Source organism: Bos grunniens, chromosome 23, assembly GCF_055505025.1.
Source record: "Bos grunniens cultivar Pamir isolate PY7600 chromosome 23, Bosgru_T2T1.0, whole genome shotgun sequence".
In the NCBI taxonomy this organism is placed as follows: Eukaryota; Metazoa; Chordata; class Mammalia; order Artiodactyla; family Bovidae; genus Bos; species Bos grunniens.
This window is the reverse complement of record NC_141187.1, coordinates 8,508,365-8,528,345: the sequence shown is the minus strand read 5'-3', so window position 1 is coordinate 8,528,345 and position 19,981 is coordinate 8,508,365. Positions and strand designations below refer to the sequence as shown.

Here is a 19,981-nt window from a genome sequence, read left to right as displayed (position 1 = left end):
GTCTCAAAAGAGTTCGGACATGACTTAGCAACTCAATAACAACAAAGTTGTACCAAACAATGAAGGAAAAAGCAATTCTAATCCTATAGAAATTCGTACAGAATATTAAAGGAGGGTATATCCCGTACTTTAGGAGGCTTATGCTGTGCTTTAGGTGCTCAGTCATGTACTACTCTTTGCGACCCTATGGACTGCAGCCTGCCAGGCTCCTCTGTTCTTGGGGATTCCCCAGGAAAGAATACTGGAGTGGGTTGCCATGCCTTCCTCCAGGGGATCTTCCCAACCCAGGGACTGAATCTATGTCTCCTGAATTCTTTACTGACTGGGCCACCAGGGAAGCCCTGTAGGAGGCTTATGTAAACTTTACTCTAAAAGTTTGACAAAGACAGTACAAGAAAGGAAAATAAGTCAGTCTCATCCATGAATATAGATACAAACATCCTAAACACATGGCTCACGTGGGCTTTCACAACAGGGAAAATAAATCTCACACTCTAATAAAGGAGAAATCATTAACTTCTTGGGAAAGCTGGAGATTGTACAATAGTGTTTTCCTGCCAAGGAAAAGAAGAAAACGCATACATCTAGAAGAGAAAAAAAAGCACATGGCTTCCTTATGTTTCCTTAATAAAAACTTGGGGTGGTGGGTTGTGGGTGTCTTACTGAGGAATAACCACCGATTGCAACCTCTGTGCTCTGCAGCATGGACTTAACCCAGGCTGGGTTGTTCTCAGGCCTCTCCATGGAGACACTCTCCAGCTCAGCCTCATTTCTCACAAAGAATCACTCACTTGGAATCAGATGAATTTAGAGCACAACCAACTTAGAAAAATGAATATAGAACGTATGCTGGAATTACAGGTGTTTTTCTACTCCAGTAGTTCTCAACATGTGGTCTTCAGACTAGAACCTTCATCACCCAGAGATGTACTTAAAATGCAAATTCTTTTGTCTGAACTCAAACCTTCTGCATCAGACATTCCGGATACAGGACCCAGGAATCTGCATTTTAACCCACTTTACAAAGAGTTTCTACGCACTCAAGTTTGGGAATGCCTGCGTGATTCAACTAGTCACGCACAGATGAGATTCCACCTGGACCCACACCTGTGACATCTGGCAAAAATCTTTAGACAAAAATCAACAATGAAAGAAAATCCTGTAATTCTCTTACTTTCTAATAGCTCTGGATTTTTAGTACAAATGAGTCTTGAGTGACAAAGTTTTGAGATATCTGGGGAAAGATCACAGAACTGGGCAGACTCCCATTGAAGCCCAAACAGAGATTTGTCTTACCTGATTTCTTAGGATTAAAAACTTTTCTTCTTGTTATTACTGTGGGCTCATCTTTAGGCTCAGCATAGAATCACTCACCTTATGGTTCTACTTTCTGCTTGGTTCAGTCTTTCAACAGTCTCTCATTCTTTGTTTAATATAAAGTCCAGTAGAGTCATTTTATTCTGTGTATGAGAAGAGAAAAATGCAAGTTATTCTCTTTTTTGACAGAAAAAAATTATCAAGTAATTTTAACTTCCTGCAGATGGAGATGTTAACAATATCACTAGGGCTCTCTACACTGTTAAGAAAGATGGGTGCTCAAACTTACAGGTTAAGGGGTATTTGATCTGATCTTGTCCAAAGTCTTTGAGGTCTAAGGGTTTGACAAATTATCTTTGTTAGATATAGCATTTACAAAGACAGATTTATGTTAAAAATGTATTCATTGTTCTCCCCAGCTTCCTGAGAAGAAAAGAACATCTTTTTTTAATTATCTTACAGAGAATTTTGTCACTTGCGTCTTAAGGCTAAGAACTGAAATCCTATCATTGGCATTGAGTTAAAAAGAGGTAGACCCTTCTAGAGAGTCAAATGTTATACTGTGAAATGGAAAATGGAGTTCCTTAGGGAGAGAATTCAGGAGTTTTAACAACAGCCAAAAGGAAGGAAAGAAGGAAAAATATAGTTAGAAGGGTAGCAAAGGAAAAAACAAATCTTCATTATTCATACATGGTATGACTGTCTACAGGAAAAATACCCCCAAATCTAAGATATAAGGATAAATAACAGTTTAGCCAGGCGGTGGGATAAATACACACAAAAATCAATTGCACTTTCAAAACAAACAAGTGGGACGTGATAAAATGGTCTCATTTAATAACAAATTTACAGGAACTAGAAATAAATTCTCAGAAAGAAAAGACATACAAGATTTAAATGGGGGAAACTAAAAATATTGAAAGCCCCGTGGAAATGGAGAGATATACCATAATCATGGTTAGGAAGCCTCAATATTAGAAGATGTCAGTTTTCCCCTGTATGATCTACAACTTCAATGCAATTCCTCAAAAAAAAAAAAAAAGTCTCTATTGGGTATTTCATGGAATGTGGGTGCTAAGTGGGTTCAGTTGTGTCTGACTCTTTGGGGCCCTATGGACTAGAGCCTGCCAGGCTCCTCTGTCCATGAGATTCTCCAGACAAGAATGCTGGAGTGGGTTGCTATGCCCTCCTCCAGGAGATCTTCTGGACCCAGGGATCGAACTTGCATCTCTTGCGGCTCCTACATGGCAGGCAGACTCTTTACTGGCTGAGCTACCAGGGAAGTCCCATGGAATGTAGACAAACTGATTCTAAATGAAATAAAGTAGAAAAAGGTTAAGAAGAAGCAAGATACCACTGAAGAGAAAGAGGAAGTTGAGGGGATTTCTCAACTATGTAACAAGATATTACAATGCCACTGTAGTTAAGAGCATGCACTACTGATGATGGTATGTGTGTAGCCAACTGGACCAATAAAATAGAATAGAAAGACAGCATCAGGTCCCCTGGTACCAATATATGAAGAGTGGGCATTCACTTCAAGTGGGTAAAAGATGTACTCTTAAATAAAAGACACTGAAATAATTGAATATACATTCATCACATGTAAAAATATATTTCAGAAGAACTAAGGTTTAAAAGGGTTTCCCAGGTGGTGCTAGTGGTAAAGAAGCTGCCTGCCTATGCAGGAGACATAAGAGACATGGGTTTGATCCCTGGGTTGGGAAGATCTGCTGGAGAAGGGCACAGCAACCCACTCCAGTATTTCTTGCCTGGAGAATCCCATGGACAGAGGAGCCTGGGGGGCTACAGTCCATAGGGTCACAAAGAATTGGTCATGACTGAAACAATTTAACACACATGCAAGGGACGACCCAGAGGGATGGTGTGGGGAGGGAGGAGGGAGGAGGGTTCAGGATGGGGAACATATGTATACTAATTAAATAATTTAAAAAAATGTTAGAGACAAGACATTAAAACTTTCAGATAAAAATGTAAAAAAATTAACTGTATGACTTCAAGATGGGAAAACAGTTATCAAATAAGACACACACAAATACTTGAAAACAGAAAAATAAAGGAAAGGTTAATAAATCTGGCCATATTAAAATTAGAAACTTCCATCAAAATACACTTTAAAGAGAGAAAACCAAAAGCTACAAACTAGATTTACTTGTATCACACATAATTCACATAGGATTATATTCAGAATAGTTCATAGCAATCCAAGAGAAAATGGTCAAAGATGGGAATAGGCATTTCACAAAAGAAGGAAATATGAATGACCAATAAATATACAAAATTATGTACATCCTCAATAATTATCAGAATTATGAATTAGAATGGCCTTTTAAAATTACTTATTTTTAATTGAAGGATGATTGCTCTATAATACTGTGTTGGTTTCTGCCATACATCAGCATGAGTCAGCCGAGATATATATAGGTTCCCTCCTGAACCTCCCTCCCGCCTCCCACCCCGTCCTACCCCTCTAGGTTGTCACACAGCCCTGGTTTGAGCTCTCTGAGTCACAGCAAATTCCCACTGACTATTTTACATAAGGTTCAGTTCAGTTCAGTTCAGTCGCTCAGTCGTGTCTGACTGCGACCCCATGGGCTGTAGCACGCCAGGCCTCCCTGTCCATCACCAACTCCCGGAGCTTGCTCAAACTCATGTCCATCCAGCCATCTCATCCTCTGTCGTCCCCTTCTCCTCCCGCCTTCAGTCTTTCCCAGCATCAGGGTCTTTTCGTGAATATGTATCTAAGCTACCCTCTCCATTCTTCCCACCTTCTCCTTCCTCCCTGTGTCTACAAGTCTGTTCTCTCTGCATCTCCATTGCTGCCCTGCAATAGAGATGCATTTGGAATCACTTTGTATTTTATTCTTGTATTGAGGTGTATTAACACACAATGTTACATTCGTTTCAGTTTACGACAGTGATCCAAATCTGTGTGTATGACATGGTCACTGTAATAAGACCCGTTACTCTTTGTCACCACACATAGCTGATACCATAGTCTTTACTATACTCCCTACGTGTACGTTACATTCGGGTGACTTATTTACTTTATACCTGGCAGTTTGTACCTGTGAATCTCCTCCACTGATTTCATCCGCCCTCCCAGCCCCTCGCCCTCTCAGAACCGCCAGTTTGTTCTCTGTATCCGTGACTCTATTTCTGTTTTTTGTTGTTGTCCATATTTTTTTTGTCACTGCCTATGTGGATCCCTATATAAACTCACATGGGATTTGTTTTTCTCTGACATTTCATTTAGTGTAATACCCTCCAGGTCCATTCATGTTGCTGCAAATGGCAAGATTTCATCTTTTTTATGGCTGAGGAGTATTCTGCTGTATATTTATGTACCACATCTTTTTTCTTCATCTATTTATTGATCCACATTTAGGTTGATTCCAATCTTGGCTATTGTAAATAGTACTTCAATGAACATAGAAGTGTGTAAAATTAGTGTTTCATGTTCCTCAAATAAAGACCTAGAATTGCTGGGTCCTAGGCAATGGCACCCCACTCCAGTACTCTTGCCTGGAAAATCCCATGGATGGAGGAGCCTGGTAGGCTGTAGTCCATGGGGTCGCTAAGAGTCGGACATGACTGAGCGACTTCCCTTTCACTTTTCACTTTCATGCATTGGAGAAGGAAATGGCAGCCCACTCCAGTGTTCTTGCCTGGAGAATCCCAGGGACAGGGGAGCCTGGTGGGCTGCCGTCTATGGGGTCGCACAGAGTTGGACATAACTGAAGCAACTTAGCAGCTGCAGCAGCATGATAGTTCTATTTTTAGGTTTTTGAGGGACCTCCATGCTGTTTTCCACAATGATGGCACCAGTATTTCTGCCAGCTGTCCATGTGGGCTCCCTGTGCTCCGCACCCTCATGAGCGCTTGTTACTTCTTGTCCTCTCGTCGGCCGTTCTGACAGGTATGAGTGGTGTCTCATCAGGGTCTGACTTGCCTTTCTGCGATGATTAGTGAAGTTGCTCGCCTTCTCATGTGCTTGTTGGCCATCTGTGCATCTTGGGGGAAAGTGTTGCTTCAGGTCCTCTGCCCAGGTTTTAACCGGGTTGTGCTTTTCTGCTTTAGTTGCATGAGTTCATTACACATTTGGGACACCAACCCATTGTTGGGTATGTCATGGGCAAATGCTGGCTTCAGTTCAGTAGGGGCCTTTTTGCGCTGTTGGTGATGTCTTTGCTGTACTTTTCAGTTTGGTGTAATCCCATTTCTTTATTTTTTCTTTTGCCTAAGGAGACATATCAAAAATATATAAGGGACTAAGTGCTGATTGTTTATCTTTTCAAAGAATTAATTCTTAGTCTCTTAATTAATCTTCTCCTTTTAAAAAGTCTGTATTTCATGTATTTCTGCTCTAATCTTTATTTTCTTTCCTCTGTGAACTTTGGGCTTTATTTGTTCTTCTTTTTCTAATTCCTTTAGGTGTAAAAGTAGCTTATGTATTTGAGATTTCTCTTGTTTCTTGGGATTAGGCCTGTATTGCTTTGAACTTCCCCCTTAGGATTGCTTTTCTGTGTCTCATAGATTTTGGACAGATGTGTTTCTATTTTCACTTGTCCCAAGGTACTTTTTGACTTCTTCCTTGATTTCTTCCTTGACCCACCGGTTGTTTAGAAGCGTGTAGTTTAGTCTCCACGTGTTTGTGTTTTTTGCAGCTTTTTTCTTGTAGTTGATTTCTACTTTTATACTGTTGTGATCCCAAAAGATGCTTGATATGATTTCAGCCTTAAATTTCTTGAGACTTATTTCGTCACCAAACATGCGATCTGCTTTGGAGGATGTCCCCCGTGCACTTGAGAAGAACGTGTGTCCTGCTGCTTTTGGGTGGAGTGGGCACTGCAACTGGGCGGAGACATGAGGGTCATTGACGCGATGGGTCAAGAGATTGGGTGAGGATGCGGCAGCCCGCTTGTGGGAGGCTCCTCCTTCAGCACACACACCCTCCCTCCATCCAGGGAGACTTAAGGGGAGGAATGTGTGCAGATTCAATGTATATTTCTGCAATTTCACTTCAGCTAAGGAAAAAATGTATATATTTGTTATCAGTATGTATCTTTTCTCAAGATTCCATTATTCCATAATGCATCTCAATTATTCAAATTTCTTTTTTTTCCCAGAAGTCCTTTAAAAAAATTTTTTTATCTTTTAAGCCCAGAGAGAAAGGTTGAATTAACAGATTTTAAAAAACCCATGTCTCTGAACCTCTATAGTTTCTCTGTTAGATCTTCCATGGAAGAGACAACCAACAATCTAATTCTTTCCTTCAGGATGCAAAGTTGTTACATCCAAATTCCTCAACTCCTTAGAGTAAAAGTCTCAAGAAATAGTATCACATAGTATCATAACAGTGAAACTTCAATAATTAATTTTAAGAAACCCTTTCAGACTTCTGCAACCAAAGAAACCAAGCTTTTTATACTTCTTTTTTTAATTGAAGGATAATGGCTTTACAATGTTGTGGTGGCTTCAGCTGTACATCAACACGAATCAGTCATAATTGTATATATATATCCCCTCCCTCTTGAGCTCCACCCCACATTCCACCTGTCTAGGTCATCACAGAGAGCCAGGCAGGGCTCCTGGTATTATGACTGTTCAATTTCAGTAGAAGTACATCTCAGGCCAGCTTACAGAAAGGCAGGTTATAGGAGAATGTGACCAGAAAAGCGTTGCTCAAATGCATAAATCTGTTATCTAATGTTCATGAAGCAATGAAACCTCAGACTGAACTTCTAAATAAACATTTGTAGCTACAAATGAACTAGAGCCTTTTCTTCTCAGCTTAGTATTTCCTTCTGCCCTATAGTGAAGTCACTCAGTTGTGTCTGACTGTTAGCGACCCCATGGACTACAGCCCACCAGGCCCTCCGTCCATGGGATTTTCCAGGCAAGACTACTGGAGTGGGGTGCCATTGCCTTCTCTGTTAACAGCGGCTAGGCATATTATATTTACTTGGAGCTGGTATACTTGGTGACAGCCTTAGTGCCCTCGGACACGGCGTGCTTGGCCAGCTCCCCAGGTAGCAGCAAGCGCACGGCGGTCTGGATCTCCCTGGATGTGATAGTCGAGGGCTTGTTGTAATGCGCCAGGCACGATGCCTCGCCAGCGATGCGCTCGAAAATGTCGTTGACGAATGAGTTCATGATTCCCATGGCCTTGGACGAGATGCCGGTGTCCGGATGGACTTGCTTCAGCACCTTGTACACGTACACGGAGTAGCTCTCCTTGCGGCTGCGCTTGCGCTTCTTGCCGTCCTTCTTCTGGGCCTTGGTCACAGCTTTTTTAGAGCCCTTTTTAGGGGCAGGAGCTTTTTTAGCCGGTTCAGGCATGTCTATAATGACAACACCCAACAACACAGAAAAATCTGAAAATGCCCTATAGGTTCAGACTAATACTGATTGTAATTCTCTACTACCACCTAGTGGAAAATCCATCTGTTTCTTATTTTAAAAATTCCATAGTAAATTCCATAGTAATTCCATAGTAAATCAGATCAGATCAAATCAGATCAGTCGCTCAGTCATGTCTGACTCTTTGCGACCCCATGAATTGCAGCACGCCAGGCCTCCCTGTCCATCACCAACTCCTGGAGTTCACTCAGACTCACGTCCATCGAGCCAGTGATGCCATCCAGCCATCTCATCCTCTGTCGTCCCCTTCTCCTCTTGCCCCCAATCCCTCCCAGCATCAGAGTCTTTTCCAATGAGTCAGCTCTTAGCATGAGGTGGCCAAAGTACTGGAGTTTCAGCTTTAGCATCATTCCTTCCAAAGAAATCCCAGGGCTGATCTCCTTCAGAATGGACTGGTTGGATCTCCTTGCAGTCCAAGGGACTCTCAAGAGTCTTCTCCAACACCACAGTTCAAAAGCATCAATTCTTCGGCGCTCAGCCTTCTTCACAGTCCAACTCTCACATCCATACATGACCACAGGAAAAACCATAGCCTTGACTAGACGAACCTTTGTTGGCAAAGTAATGTCTCTGCTTTTTAATATGCTATCTAGGTTGGTCATAACTTTCCTTCCCAGGAGTAAGCATCTTTTAATTTCATGGCTGCAATCACCATCTGCAGTGATTTTGGAGCCCAGAAAAATAAAGTCTGACACTGTTTCCACTGTTTCCCCATCTATTTCCCATGAAGTGATGGGACCAGATGCCATGATCTTCGTTTTCTGAATGTTGAGCTTTAAGCCAACTTTTTCACTCTCCACTTTCACTTTCATCAAGAGGCTTTTGAATTCCTCTTCACTTTCTGCCATAAGGGTGGTGTCATCTGCATATCTGAGGTTATTGATATTTCTCCCCGCAATCTTGATTCCAGCTTGTGCTTCTTCCAGTCCAGCATTTCTCATGATGTACTCTGCATATAAGTTAAATAAGCAGGGTGACAATATACAGTCTTGACATACTCCTTTTCCTATTTGGAACCAGTCTGTTGTTCCATGTCCAGTTCTAACTGTTGCTTCCTGACCTGCATACAAATTTCTCAAGAGGCAGATCAGGTGGTCTGGTATTTCCATCTCTTTCAGAATTTTCCACAGTTTATTGTGATCCACACAGTCAAAGGCTTTGGCATAGTCAATAAAGCAGAAATAGATGTTTTTCCAGAACTCTCTTGCTTTTTCGATGATCCAGCGGATGCTGGCAATTTGATCTCTGGTTCCTCTGCCTTTTCTAAAACCAGCTTGAAAATCTGGAATTTCACGGTTCACATATTGCTGAAGCCTGGCTTGGAGAATTTTGAGCATTACTTTACTAGCCTGTGAGATGAGTGCAATTGTGCGGTAGTTTGAGCATTCTTTGGCATTGCCTTTCTTTGGGATTGGAATGAAAACTGACCTTCTCCAGTCCTGTGGCCACTGCTGAGTTTTCCAAATTTGCTGGCATATTGAGTGCAGCACTTTCACAGCATCATCTTTCAGGATTTGGAATAGCTCAACTGGAATTCCATCACCTCCACTAGCTTTGTTGTAAATATCTGGAGAATACCTTGGAGAAGGAAATGGCAACCCACTCGTGTTCTTGCCTGGAGACTCCCAGGGACAGCAGAGCCTGGTGGGCTGCTGTCTATGGGGTTGCACAGAGTCGGACACAATTGAAGTGACTTAGCAGCAGCAGTAAATACCTGATTTCTTATAAAGTTATCTTGTTATAAAAAGTTCAAACCCTACAGAAGAGTGTAAAAAGGGTAAAAGGGCTCCTTTTCTCACTTCCCCTTCCCCTATCACTCTGCTTCCCAAAGGTAACTGTGCCCTGTGTCCTGTATCCTGCAAGAACACTTCCTGTATTTTTTACATATTCAGATGTACAGCAGAAAAATTCTAAGACATCAGCTGAAGATTGTTTTGTCCTTCTATTATAGAGACAGATAAAGCATCACCACTTCATGCCTTGAGTGGCCACAGGCAGACAAAGATGGTCAAAAGGTTAAACTCTTGGAGGGATAGATTAGGAGTTAGAGATTAACATAAACACACTACTATATAAAACAGATAACTAAGATCCACTGTCGGAGAAGGCAATGGCACCCCACTCCAGTACTCTTGCCTGGAAAATCCCATGGACGGAGGAGCCTGGCAGGCTGCAGTCCATGGGGTTGCTAGGAGTCGGACACAACTGAGAAACTTCACTTTCACTTTTCACTTTCATGCATTGGAGAAGGAAATGGCAACCCACTCCAGTGTTCTTGCCTGGAGAATCCCAGGGACAGGGGAGCCTGGTGGGCTGCCATCTATGGGGTCGCACAGAGTTGGACACGACTGAAGCGACTTAGCAGCAAGATCCACTGTATAACACAGGGAACTGTACTCAGGATTTTATAATAACCTGTAAGGGGAAAGAATCTGGAAAAAATGTATAACTGAATCACTTTACACCTGAAACTAACATAGTACTGTAAATCAACTATACTTCAGTTTTTTTAAAAAAAGATAAAAAATGGTGAAGCTTTTGAACTTAAAGTTTACTTTTGAAAACTATGGTAGAAGAAAGAAGAATGAAAGGCCTAAATTAGTAAATATCTGGTCAGTAAATGGTAGATTTGGGAAGGACTCCTGATGAAGTTAGTGCCACTTTTCTTGCCTGGAGCTGATACAGGATCTATGGGCTGAGGAGAGTGTCAGGGACTGGATCGGAGCCTTACACTCTAATCCTTCTAAACTGTGTCACAGATGCTTTTGTTTTAGTTTAGTTTAAATAATTTGAGTTTAAAAATCTGATCTACCAAATTTGGGAGCAAAAAAGGAAATAGTATATTTGATGTGCTCTTCTTGACCTATAACCTATTTGGTTTTGCTGTCCCAATAACTAGAGTGACAATAAAACATTTAAAAATAAATGTAAGCAGGTAACATGATAATTATAAGACGTTTTAGGTCTCTTATACTCAAAGGGTTTTGTTATTTGCTTTTAAAATGATTTAAGAACATGAAAAACTTTATTGAGGTGTAATTTACCTAAAACCCAATGGAACCATTTGAAGTATTCAGCTTGATGAGTTTTGACAAATGAATACACGTGTAACCACCACCTCAGCTGATACATAGAACATTTTTCTTGCCTCAAAAAGTTCACTCTCTCTTGACATTTTGCAGCCACTTCCCACTCTGCTGCTGCTGCTGCTAAGTCGCTTCAGTCATGTCTGACTCTGTGCAGCCCCATAGACGGCAGCCCACCAGGCTCCCCCGTCCCTGGGATTCTCCAGGCAAGAACACTGGAGTGGGTTGCCATTTCCTTCTCCAATGCATGAAAGTGAAAAGTGAAAGTGAAGTCGCTCAGTCGTGTCTGACTCTTAGCGACCCCATGGACTGCGGCCCACCAGGCTCCTCCATCCATGGGATTTTCCAGGCAAGAGTACTGGAGTGGGGTGCCATTGCCTTCTCCCACTTCCCAGTCTAGTCACTTACTAATTTGATTTCTATCACTTTAAATTGATTTTGGGGGAAAAAAACTAAAGGACTTCTGTCCTCAGATTCATTTTGCTGTCTCAATTTCTGGGAAGCAAACCTAAATGTAGGCATACATATTTAATCTAATTAACACAGGACATGCTTTTATTTTTTAAACTATTGGTTCTTGTGACCTTTAGACAATGTTGCAAATCATTTGACAGTTTCTCCACTTACTCTCTCCCTAAAAATTTAAAATTTCACCTCTAAGTGAAAACTTCTAAGATCAATAGTGATTATGTTAACTTTGTAGTCTCACCTAAATGATTTTATAACTTTGGACTAATTTAAATTGAGCTAATCAAGAAATAACTTTTGATTACCTGCAACATGCTTAAAAGAAATAACAATTTATAGAGACAAAGGAAGAAAAATACTGACTCACTGAAAAAGACTGAATCAGCTTTTATGTATATACTCTTAACAATATTTATTTTTTGCAAAACTCAAATTAAGATGGTCAACTTAAGATGAATGGATTAAAAAATGTGGCATGTGTGTGTGTGTGTGTGTGTGTGTGTGTGTGTAATGGAATATTTCTCAGCCATAAAAAAGAATGAAATAATGCCATTTGCAGCAACCTAGATGGGCCTAGAGATGATCATATTAAGTGAAGTAAGTCAGACAAAGAAAGACAAATACCATATATAACCCAGGGATCGAACCCTGGTCTTCTGCATTGCAGGCAGATTCTTTACCATCTGAGTCACCAAGGAAGTCCCATGTATAACCTATATGTGGTAATAAATAAAATGATATAAATGAACTTGTTTATAAAACAGATTCACAGACAGAGGAAATAAAGTTATGGTTACCAAAGAGGAAAGGTTGGTGGGAGGGATAAATTAGGAATTTGGAAGTAACACACACACACACACACACTATTATATATAAAACAGATGACCAAAAAGGACCCAGTGTATAGCACCGAGAACTATACTCAAAATTTTGTCCTGGTGTGCTGCAGTCCATGGGGTCGCAGAGTCAGACATGACTGAGCAACTGAGCTGAACAGATACAGGAAAATAATCTGAAAAAGAATATGTGTGCTCAGTCACGTCTGATTCTTGGAGACCCTATGGACCATAGATCACCAGGCTCCTCTTTCCAAGGAATTTTTCAGGCAAGAATACTGGAGTGGGTTGCCATTTCCTACTCCAGGGGATCTTTCCAACCCAGGGATTGGACCTGCATCTCTTGCATCTCCTGCATTGGCAGGCAGTTTATTTACCACTGTGCCACCTGGGAAGCCCCCATACTACACTTGATCTTAGCCGGAAGGCCGAGAAATGAAAAAAAATATATACACATACATATTTGCATGTGTGCATGCTCAGTCACTTCAGTCGTGTCTGACTCTTTGTGACCCCATGGACTGTAGGCTCCTCCGTTCATGGGGATTCTCCAGACAAGAATACTGAAGTGGGTTGCCATGCTCCCCTCCAGAGGATCTTCCTGACCCAGGGATGGTACCCACGTCTCTATGTCTCCTGCTTTGGTAGGCAGCTTCTTTACCACTAGCACCACCTGGGAAACCCACATATATGTAAAACTATATGCCTGAAACTAACACAGCACTGTAAATCAACTATACTTCAATAAAAAAATGATGGTCAGCTCAGTGTCATACACACATTACTATATTGTATTAATAAGATTAATTTACATTTAAAGCTGAAGCTGAAAGCTTTAAATAATATTGTCATCTAACTATATTTCTGTATATTTAAAACACATACATAATGATGAATTAAAATTAATAAGCAAAAAAAAGAGAGGATTTGTTCAAATTTGCTCTTGGAATATTCACTGAACTCTTAAAAAGAAATAAAAAAGTTTTTTTTTCCCCTTGAGTGTAATCAGCCCAGCCAACAGCCATTTCTTTTCAGAATACTCTCACTCACTCAGTATCCTGATAATTTGAATATTTTGCTGATACTTCCATGTTCTTAAATTGTTTTAAAAACAAATAACAAAACCCCTTTGAATCATGACAGACCTAAAGCTTCTTATAATTATTATGTTAACTTCTTTATTTTAAAATGTTTTATTTTCACTCTGGTTATTGGGATAGCAAAAGCTTTTACAACTGCCCACTCTTAAGTGCCTGTCCATTTATATTAGTTAAGTGACCAGTTTCCTCTGAAAAAAATTTTTTGTCCCCTTCCTGAAGCCTAAACTCTGAATTGAAAATACTAAAATTGTCCAGCTATTTTTAACTCTTAAAAAAACCTTCCCCCCCCCACTGCTGCTGCTGCTGCTAAGTCGCTTCAGTCGTGTCCGACTCTGTGCGACCCCAGAGACGGCAGCCCACCAGGTTCCCCCATCCCTGGGATTCTCCAGGCAAGACTACTGGAGTGGGCTGCCATTTCCTCCTCCAATGCATGAAAGTGGAAAGTGAAAGTGAAGTCGTTCAGTCGTGTCCGACTCTTAGCGACCCCATGGACTGCAGCCTACCAGGCTCCTCCATCCATGGGATTCTCCAGGGGAGAGTACTGGAGTGGGGTGCCATTGCCTCCGTTCCCCCCACTAGATAGCCACTACTTATTTGACCACTAGGTGGCGCCAAAGGCTTAACCTGTCACCACATGAACTGCAGAAGGACGTTATTGAGGTGCACTTGGCAAGCTTCATACACTTCCACTACGTGAAGCACTTAGCACACGCTGTGATCAAGGACAGCACAGCGCATTCACTTTGAAGTCATTCCGTACTCTCAAAAGAGCTACCTTGTGTCTCAACCCCACAATGTAGAAAGAGCTGACAAAACACAGGGTGCTCAATCTTTCCTTGATTAATCTTGGGATAAAAGGATTGCAGATTGTGTGTGTGTGTGCATTAGTTGCTCAGTCGTGTCTAACTCTGTGATCCCGTGGACCGTAGCCCACCAGGCTCCGCTGTCCATGGGATTCTCCAGGCAAGAACACTGGAGTGGGTTACATTTCCTACTCCAGAGGATCTTCCCCACCCAGGGACTGAACCAGGGTCTCCTGCATTGCAGGCAGATTCTTTACCATCTGAACCACCAGGGAGCCCCACTGCAGATTGTAGGGGTTTATTAATGACTGTAGCCCTGGAGAAGGGCACAGCAACCCACTCCAGTATTCTTGTCTGGAGAACCCCATGGACAGAGGAGCCTGGCGGGCTGCAGTCCACGGGTTCGCAGAGTCGGACACGACTGGAGTGACTTAGTATGCACGCACATAGATGTTTCAGAAAGAGTAAAGCACACTCTGGTTCATATTCCAAGTCTGGCAGGCTTATTTTAATACATTCATTTTAAAGAAGCTTTGTTTCTGGGTTTAAAATACCCTTGTTGATTAGTAGAAACCCTAGTCTTCAATTTACAGGCTGGATTAGAAGACCGTGGAAAGTGGCCAAAGTCCCTCACTGTCCAGATGTGTACTTACCTTTGGGGTAGTGACTGGTAAGTCTTTGTGAAACTGTGAGATTTCTAGATTCTATTTCTCTATTCTGATATTGTTGGTTACTGCGATTAATTAAACCCCGCTTGCCTGGAGAATCCCAGGGATGGGGGAGCCTGGTGGGCTGCCGTCTACGGGGTTTCATAGAGTCAGACACGAGTGAAGCAACTTAGCAGCAGCAGCAGCAACAGGACCAAAGAGATGTTTTCTGTTTTTCTCTCATAATTTCTGAAGCCCTTTGCTAGAAGCTGTCATCAAAATTGGGTCTTCTGGGATTTCCATGGTGGTCGGATGGCTAAGACCCTATGCTCCTGATGCAGGGGGCCCCAGTTCCATCCTGGTGGAGGAACTAGGTCCTGAATGCCTCAACTAAGACCTAGCACAGCCAAATAAATAATAAAGAAAGAAAAAGAAATGTTAGAAAATTCGATCTTCTGAGAGAAACAACAGAAAAGGACAATCTCAGGGCTCAGTTGAAATGAGATGACCATGATTTCTTGATCCTCACTCTTGCAGAGCATAGAATTATGAGAACAAACTGGTCAGTGTAAGCTGCCATTGCCACCTGTTGACACTTGTCAAACTGTACCAGGGACTTAAAAATGGGAACTTGTAAGACTGCTTTAGTACAGAAGCAGAGGAAGTCACTAACATAGTCTGTTAGCCCTTTTGTTGCTGTTGTTCAGTCGCTCAGTTGTGTCCGACGCTTTGTGACCCCATGGACTGCAGCACACCAGGCTTCCCTGTCCTTTATCATCTCCTGGAGCTTGCTCAAACTCATGTCCATTAAGTTGGTGATGCCATCCAACCATCTCATCCTCTGTCGTCCCCTTCTACTCCCACCTTCAATCTTTCCCAGCATCAGGGTTTTTTCCAGTGAGTCAGCTGTTTGGATCAGGTGGCCAAAGTGTTGGAGCTTCAGCTTCAGCATCAGTCCTTCCAATGAATATTCAGAACTGATTTCCTTTAGGACTGACTGGTTTGATCTCCTTGTAGTCTAAGGGACTCTCAAGAGTCTTCTCCAACGCCACAGTTCAAAAGCATCAATTCTTTGGCGCTCAGCCTTCTTTATGGTCCAACTCTCACATCCATACATGACTACTGAAAAAACCATAGCTTTGACTAGAGGGACCTTGGTTGGTAATGTCTCTGCTTTTTATTTTATTTATTTATTTATTTTTAAATTTTTAATTAATTAAAAAATTTATTTCTTTATCTTACTTTACAATATTGTATTGGTTTTGCCGTACATTGACATGAATCAGCCATGGGTGTACATGTGTTCCCCATCCTGAACCCCTGTCCGGCCTCCCTCCCCATCCCATCCCTCTGGGTCATCCCAGTGCACCAGACCCGAGCACCCTGTATCATGCATCAAACCGGGACTGTCGATCCTTTTCACATACGATAATATACATGTTTCAATGCCATTCTCCCAAATCATCCCACCCTCGCCCTCTCCCACAGAGTCCAAAAGACTGTTCTGTACATCTGTGTCTCTTTTGCTGTCTTGCATACAGGGTTATTGTTACCTTCTTTCTAAATTCCATATATATGCATGAGAGTCCCTTGGACTGCAAGGAGATCCAACCAGTCCATTCTGAAGGAGATCAGCCCTGGAATTTCCTTGGAAGGAATGATGCTAAAGCTGAAACTCCAGTACTTTGGCCACCTCATGTGAAGAGTTGACTCATTGGAAAAGACTCTGATGCTGTGAGGGATTGGGGGCAGGAGGAGAAGGGGAGAGAGAGGATGAGATGGCTGGATGATATCACTGACTTGATGGACTGAGTCTGAGTGAACTCCGGGAGTTGGTGATGGACAGGGAGGCCTGGCGTGCTGCGATTCATGGGGTCGAAAAGAGTCGGACATGACTGAGCGACTGAACTGAACTGAACTGATACTGTATTGGTGTTTTCCTTTCTGGCTTACTTCACTCTGTATAATAGGCTCTAGTTTCATCTACCTCATTAGAACTGATTCAAATGTATTCTTTTTAATGGCTGAGTAATACTCCATTGTGTACATGTACCACAGCTTTCTCATCCATTCGTCTGCTGATGGACATCTAGGTTGCTTCCATGTCCTGGCTATTATAAACAGTGCTGTGATGAACATTGGGGTACATGTGACTCTTTCAATTCTGGTTTCCTGAGTGTGTATGCCTAGCAGTGGGATTGCTGGGTCATATGGCAGTTCTATTTCCAGTTTTTTAAGGAATATCTACACTGTTCTCGATAGTGGCTGTACTAGTTTGCATTCCCACCAACAGTGTAAGAGAGTTCCCTTTTCTCCACCCCCTCTCCAGCAATTATTGCTTGTAGACTTTTGGATAGCATCCATTCTGACTGGCGTGAAATGGTACATCATTGTGGGTTTGATTTGCATTTCTCTGATAACAAGTGCTGTTGAGCACCTTTTCATGTGTTTGTTAGCCATCTGTATGTCTTCTTTGGAGAAATGTCTGTTTAGTTCTTTGGCCCATTTTTTGATTGGGTCATTTATTTTTCTGGAATTGAGCTGCAGGAGTTGCTTGTATATTTTCGAGATTAATTCTTTATCAGTTCCTTCATTTGCTATTATTTTCTCCCATTCTGAAGGCTGTCTTTTCACCTTGCTTATAGTTTCCTTTGTTGTGCAGAAGCTTTTAATGTCTCTGCTTTTTAATATGCTGTCTAGGTTGGTCATAGCCTTTCTTCCAAGGAGCAAAGTGTTTTTTAATTTCATGGTTGCAGTCAGCATCTGCAGTGATTTTGGAGCCCAAGAAAATAAAGTCTGTAACTGTTTCCATTGTTTTCCCATCTATTTGCCAGGAAGTGATGGGACCGGATGCCATGATCTTAGTTTTCTGAATGTTGAGTTTTAAGCCAACTTTTTCACTCTCCTCTTTCACTTTCATCAAGAGGCTCTTTAGTTCTTCTTCACTTTGGTGTCATCGGCATATCTGAGGTTACTGATATTTCTCTTGGCAATCTTGATTCCAGCTTGTGCTTCATCCAGCCCAGCATTTTGCATGATGTACTCTGCATGTAAGTTAAATAAGCAGGGTGAAAATATACAGCCTTAATGTACTCCTTTCCCAAGTTGGAACCAGTCCCGTTCTGACAGCTTCTTGACCTGCATGCAGATTTCTCGGGAGGCAGATCAGGTGGTCTGGTATTCTCATCTCTTTAAGAATTTTCCACAGTTTGTTGTGATCCATACAAAGGCTTCAGAATAGTCAATGAAGGAGAAATTGATGTTTTTCTGGAACTCTCTTGCTTTTTCTATGATCTAACGGATGTTGGTCAGAGAAGGCAATGGCGACCCACTCCAGTACTCTTGCCTGGAAAATCCCATGGACGGAGGAGCCTGGTGGGCTGCAGTCCATGGGGTCGCTAAGAGTTGGACATGACTGAGCAACTCCACTTTCACTTTTCACCTTCATGCATTGGAGAAGGAAACAGCAACCCACTCCAGTGTTCTTGCCTGGAGGATCCCAGGGATGGGAGAGCCTGGTGGGCTGCCGTCTATGGGGTCGCACAGAGTCAGACACGACTGAAGCCACTTAGCAGCAGCAGCAACAGATGTTGGCAATTTGATTTCTGGTTCCTCTGCCTCTTCTAAATCCAGGTTGAACATCTGGAAGTTCTCCATTCATATTCTGTTGAAGCCTGGCTTGGAGAATTTCAAGCATTACTTTGCTAGCGTGTGGAATGAGTGTAACTGGGTAGTAGTTTGAACATTCTTTGGCATTAAGATAGTCTGCTAGCCCTAGATCAATGGAATAGGGAATAAGACTGAGTGAAACTGTTAACCCATATTTAATTGTGGTGATTTGTTTTAGAATATGGTTTTAAATGTTCTGTTTTCTGATAAGCTTGTGAATAAGCCATTTTATTTTCTTCTTATCTATCTATAATCCTCAACGTTAGCCTGTGCCTGTGGAAAATGAAACTCAGTGTTCTTTGAACCATGTCTTTCTTGTTCCAGTGAAACTTCAGAACTCAAGAAAAGTATTCTATCTAAATCTTAGTATAGACTGGAAACTACTCAAGAAAAATGAAAGATAATGATGACCCTAATGACTGGAATTCCGACAAATGCTTTTACAATTTTTAAGCTTAGAAAAATCCCAACTCTTCTTGGTTAAAGGATAGTGAGTCAAATTTTGCTTTTTAGAGCTACCATACCTCTAGAGACAATGAAATATTTTTGTGGCCAGCCTCGCTGGTGGAATATATGATGATTCTATAGAAAATCTGGTATATGGTTCTTCTCTGCAAATACTATGCCAAGTGCTTTTATGGGTTGCTTTGTCTTTACGGCAACGTAGTGATAAGCAGTGGTTCACATCCCCTAATTCGGAATCCTGAGCAGGCCAGAAATGTCACATATAAAAGAAAATCTCATTTAATTGGGTATGACCAGTCAGTAATAAGAGAAAGGACTGAAGTTTATATGTGGAAACAAGGCCTACGAAATCCTCTGAGCACATCAGTTCCTAGTTTATTAAGTCACTGCCTGACAGGTGGAAAGGATGTTTTTTATTTCTGTTTTTAAAAAAGATTTATTTACTTATTTGACTGCACCAGGTCTTGGTTGCGGCATAAGGGATCTAGTTCCCTGATTGAAATTATTGAACCCAGGACCCCTGCATTGGGAGCATGGAGTCTTAGCCACTGGGCCACCAGGAAAATCCCAGAAAGGATGTTAATTTCTGGTGAGCCAGGATCATTGATGAACTTCGGGTGTCTCAGAGAAAATGAGATTTCATCCACAGTGAAAGGCCCTATCAGCAAAGCTCTGAGAAGGTGAGTTGGGGGAGAGTTCTTGGAATCAGTAAGTTGATACATGGCAATAAAATTATTTCTGGTTATCAAAGGGGTAAATAAAACTATGACCTTATGGGCAAAAGTTTTCTAGAGAGACGACAACTCTCTAGTCTTAATATCACTGAGACCTCTATTTGTTAGCCACACAGCAAGGCAATCGTCACATCTTATTCTAAAACAGACCATATAAAACAGCCTGTCAGATTAAGGACATGGAGTTAGAACATTTCTGGAAAATTTTATTTGGTCAACTCATTACCTTAAGGGTAGGAACCATGTAGGGAAAATATTCCAAAAATTGGAAATAAGGCAAAAATCAGCTTTCTTGATTAATATTGTATGTGAACATTTTCTCATAATCCTGCCTGACCAAAATCTGAGTGTTTTCAAGGATTGTAACTTGACTAAAAACCCAGCTGGCCCTGTACCATGAGAGGTTGATCTG

General features: G+C 41.6%; 1 protein-coding gene across 1 annotated transcript; it reads right to left on the bottom strand.

The window, feature by feature from the left end:
* Positions 1 to 5,114: 5,114 nt before the first annotated feature.
* On the bottom strand, positions 5,115 to 9,864 carry LOC147346563 (histone H2B type 1-C/E/F/G/I-like). The gene has a single exon (XM_086371091.1). It carries the CDS (start codon positions 7,678 to 7,680, stop codon positions 7,300 to 7,302), a length of 381 nt encoding a protein of 126 aa, XP_086227217.1. The 5' UTR covers positions 7,681 to 9,864; the 3' UTR covers positions 5,115 to 7,299.
* Between the last annotated feature and the right edge of the window lie 10,117 nt (positions 9,865 to 19,981).

What these genes read in the sequence shown, in the direction of transcription:
- LOC147346563 (XM_086371091.1), bottom strand. Translation starts at nt 7,680, where the DNA reads ATGCCTGAACCGGCTAAAAAAGCTCCTGCCCCTAAAAAGGGCTCTAAA.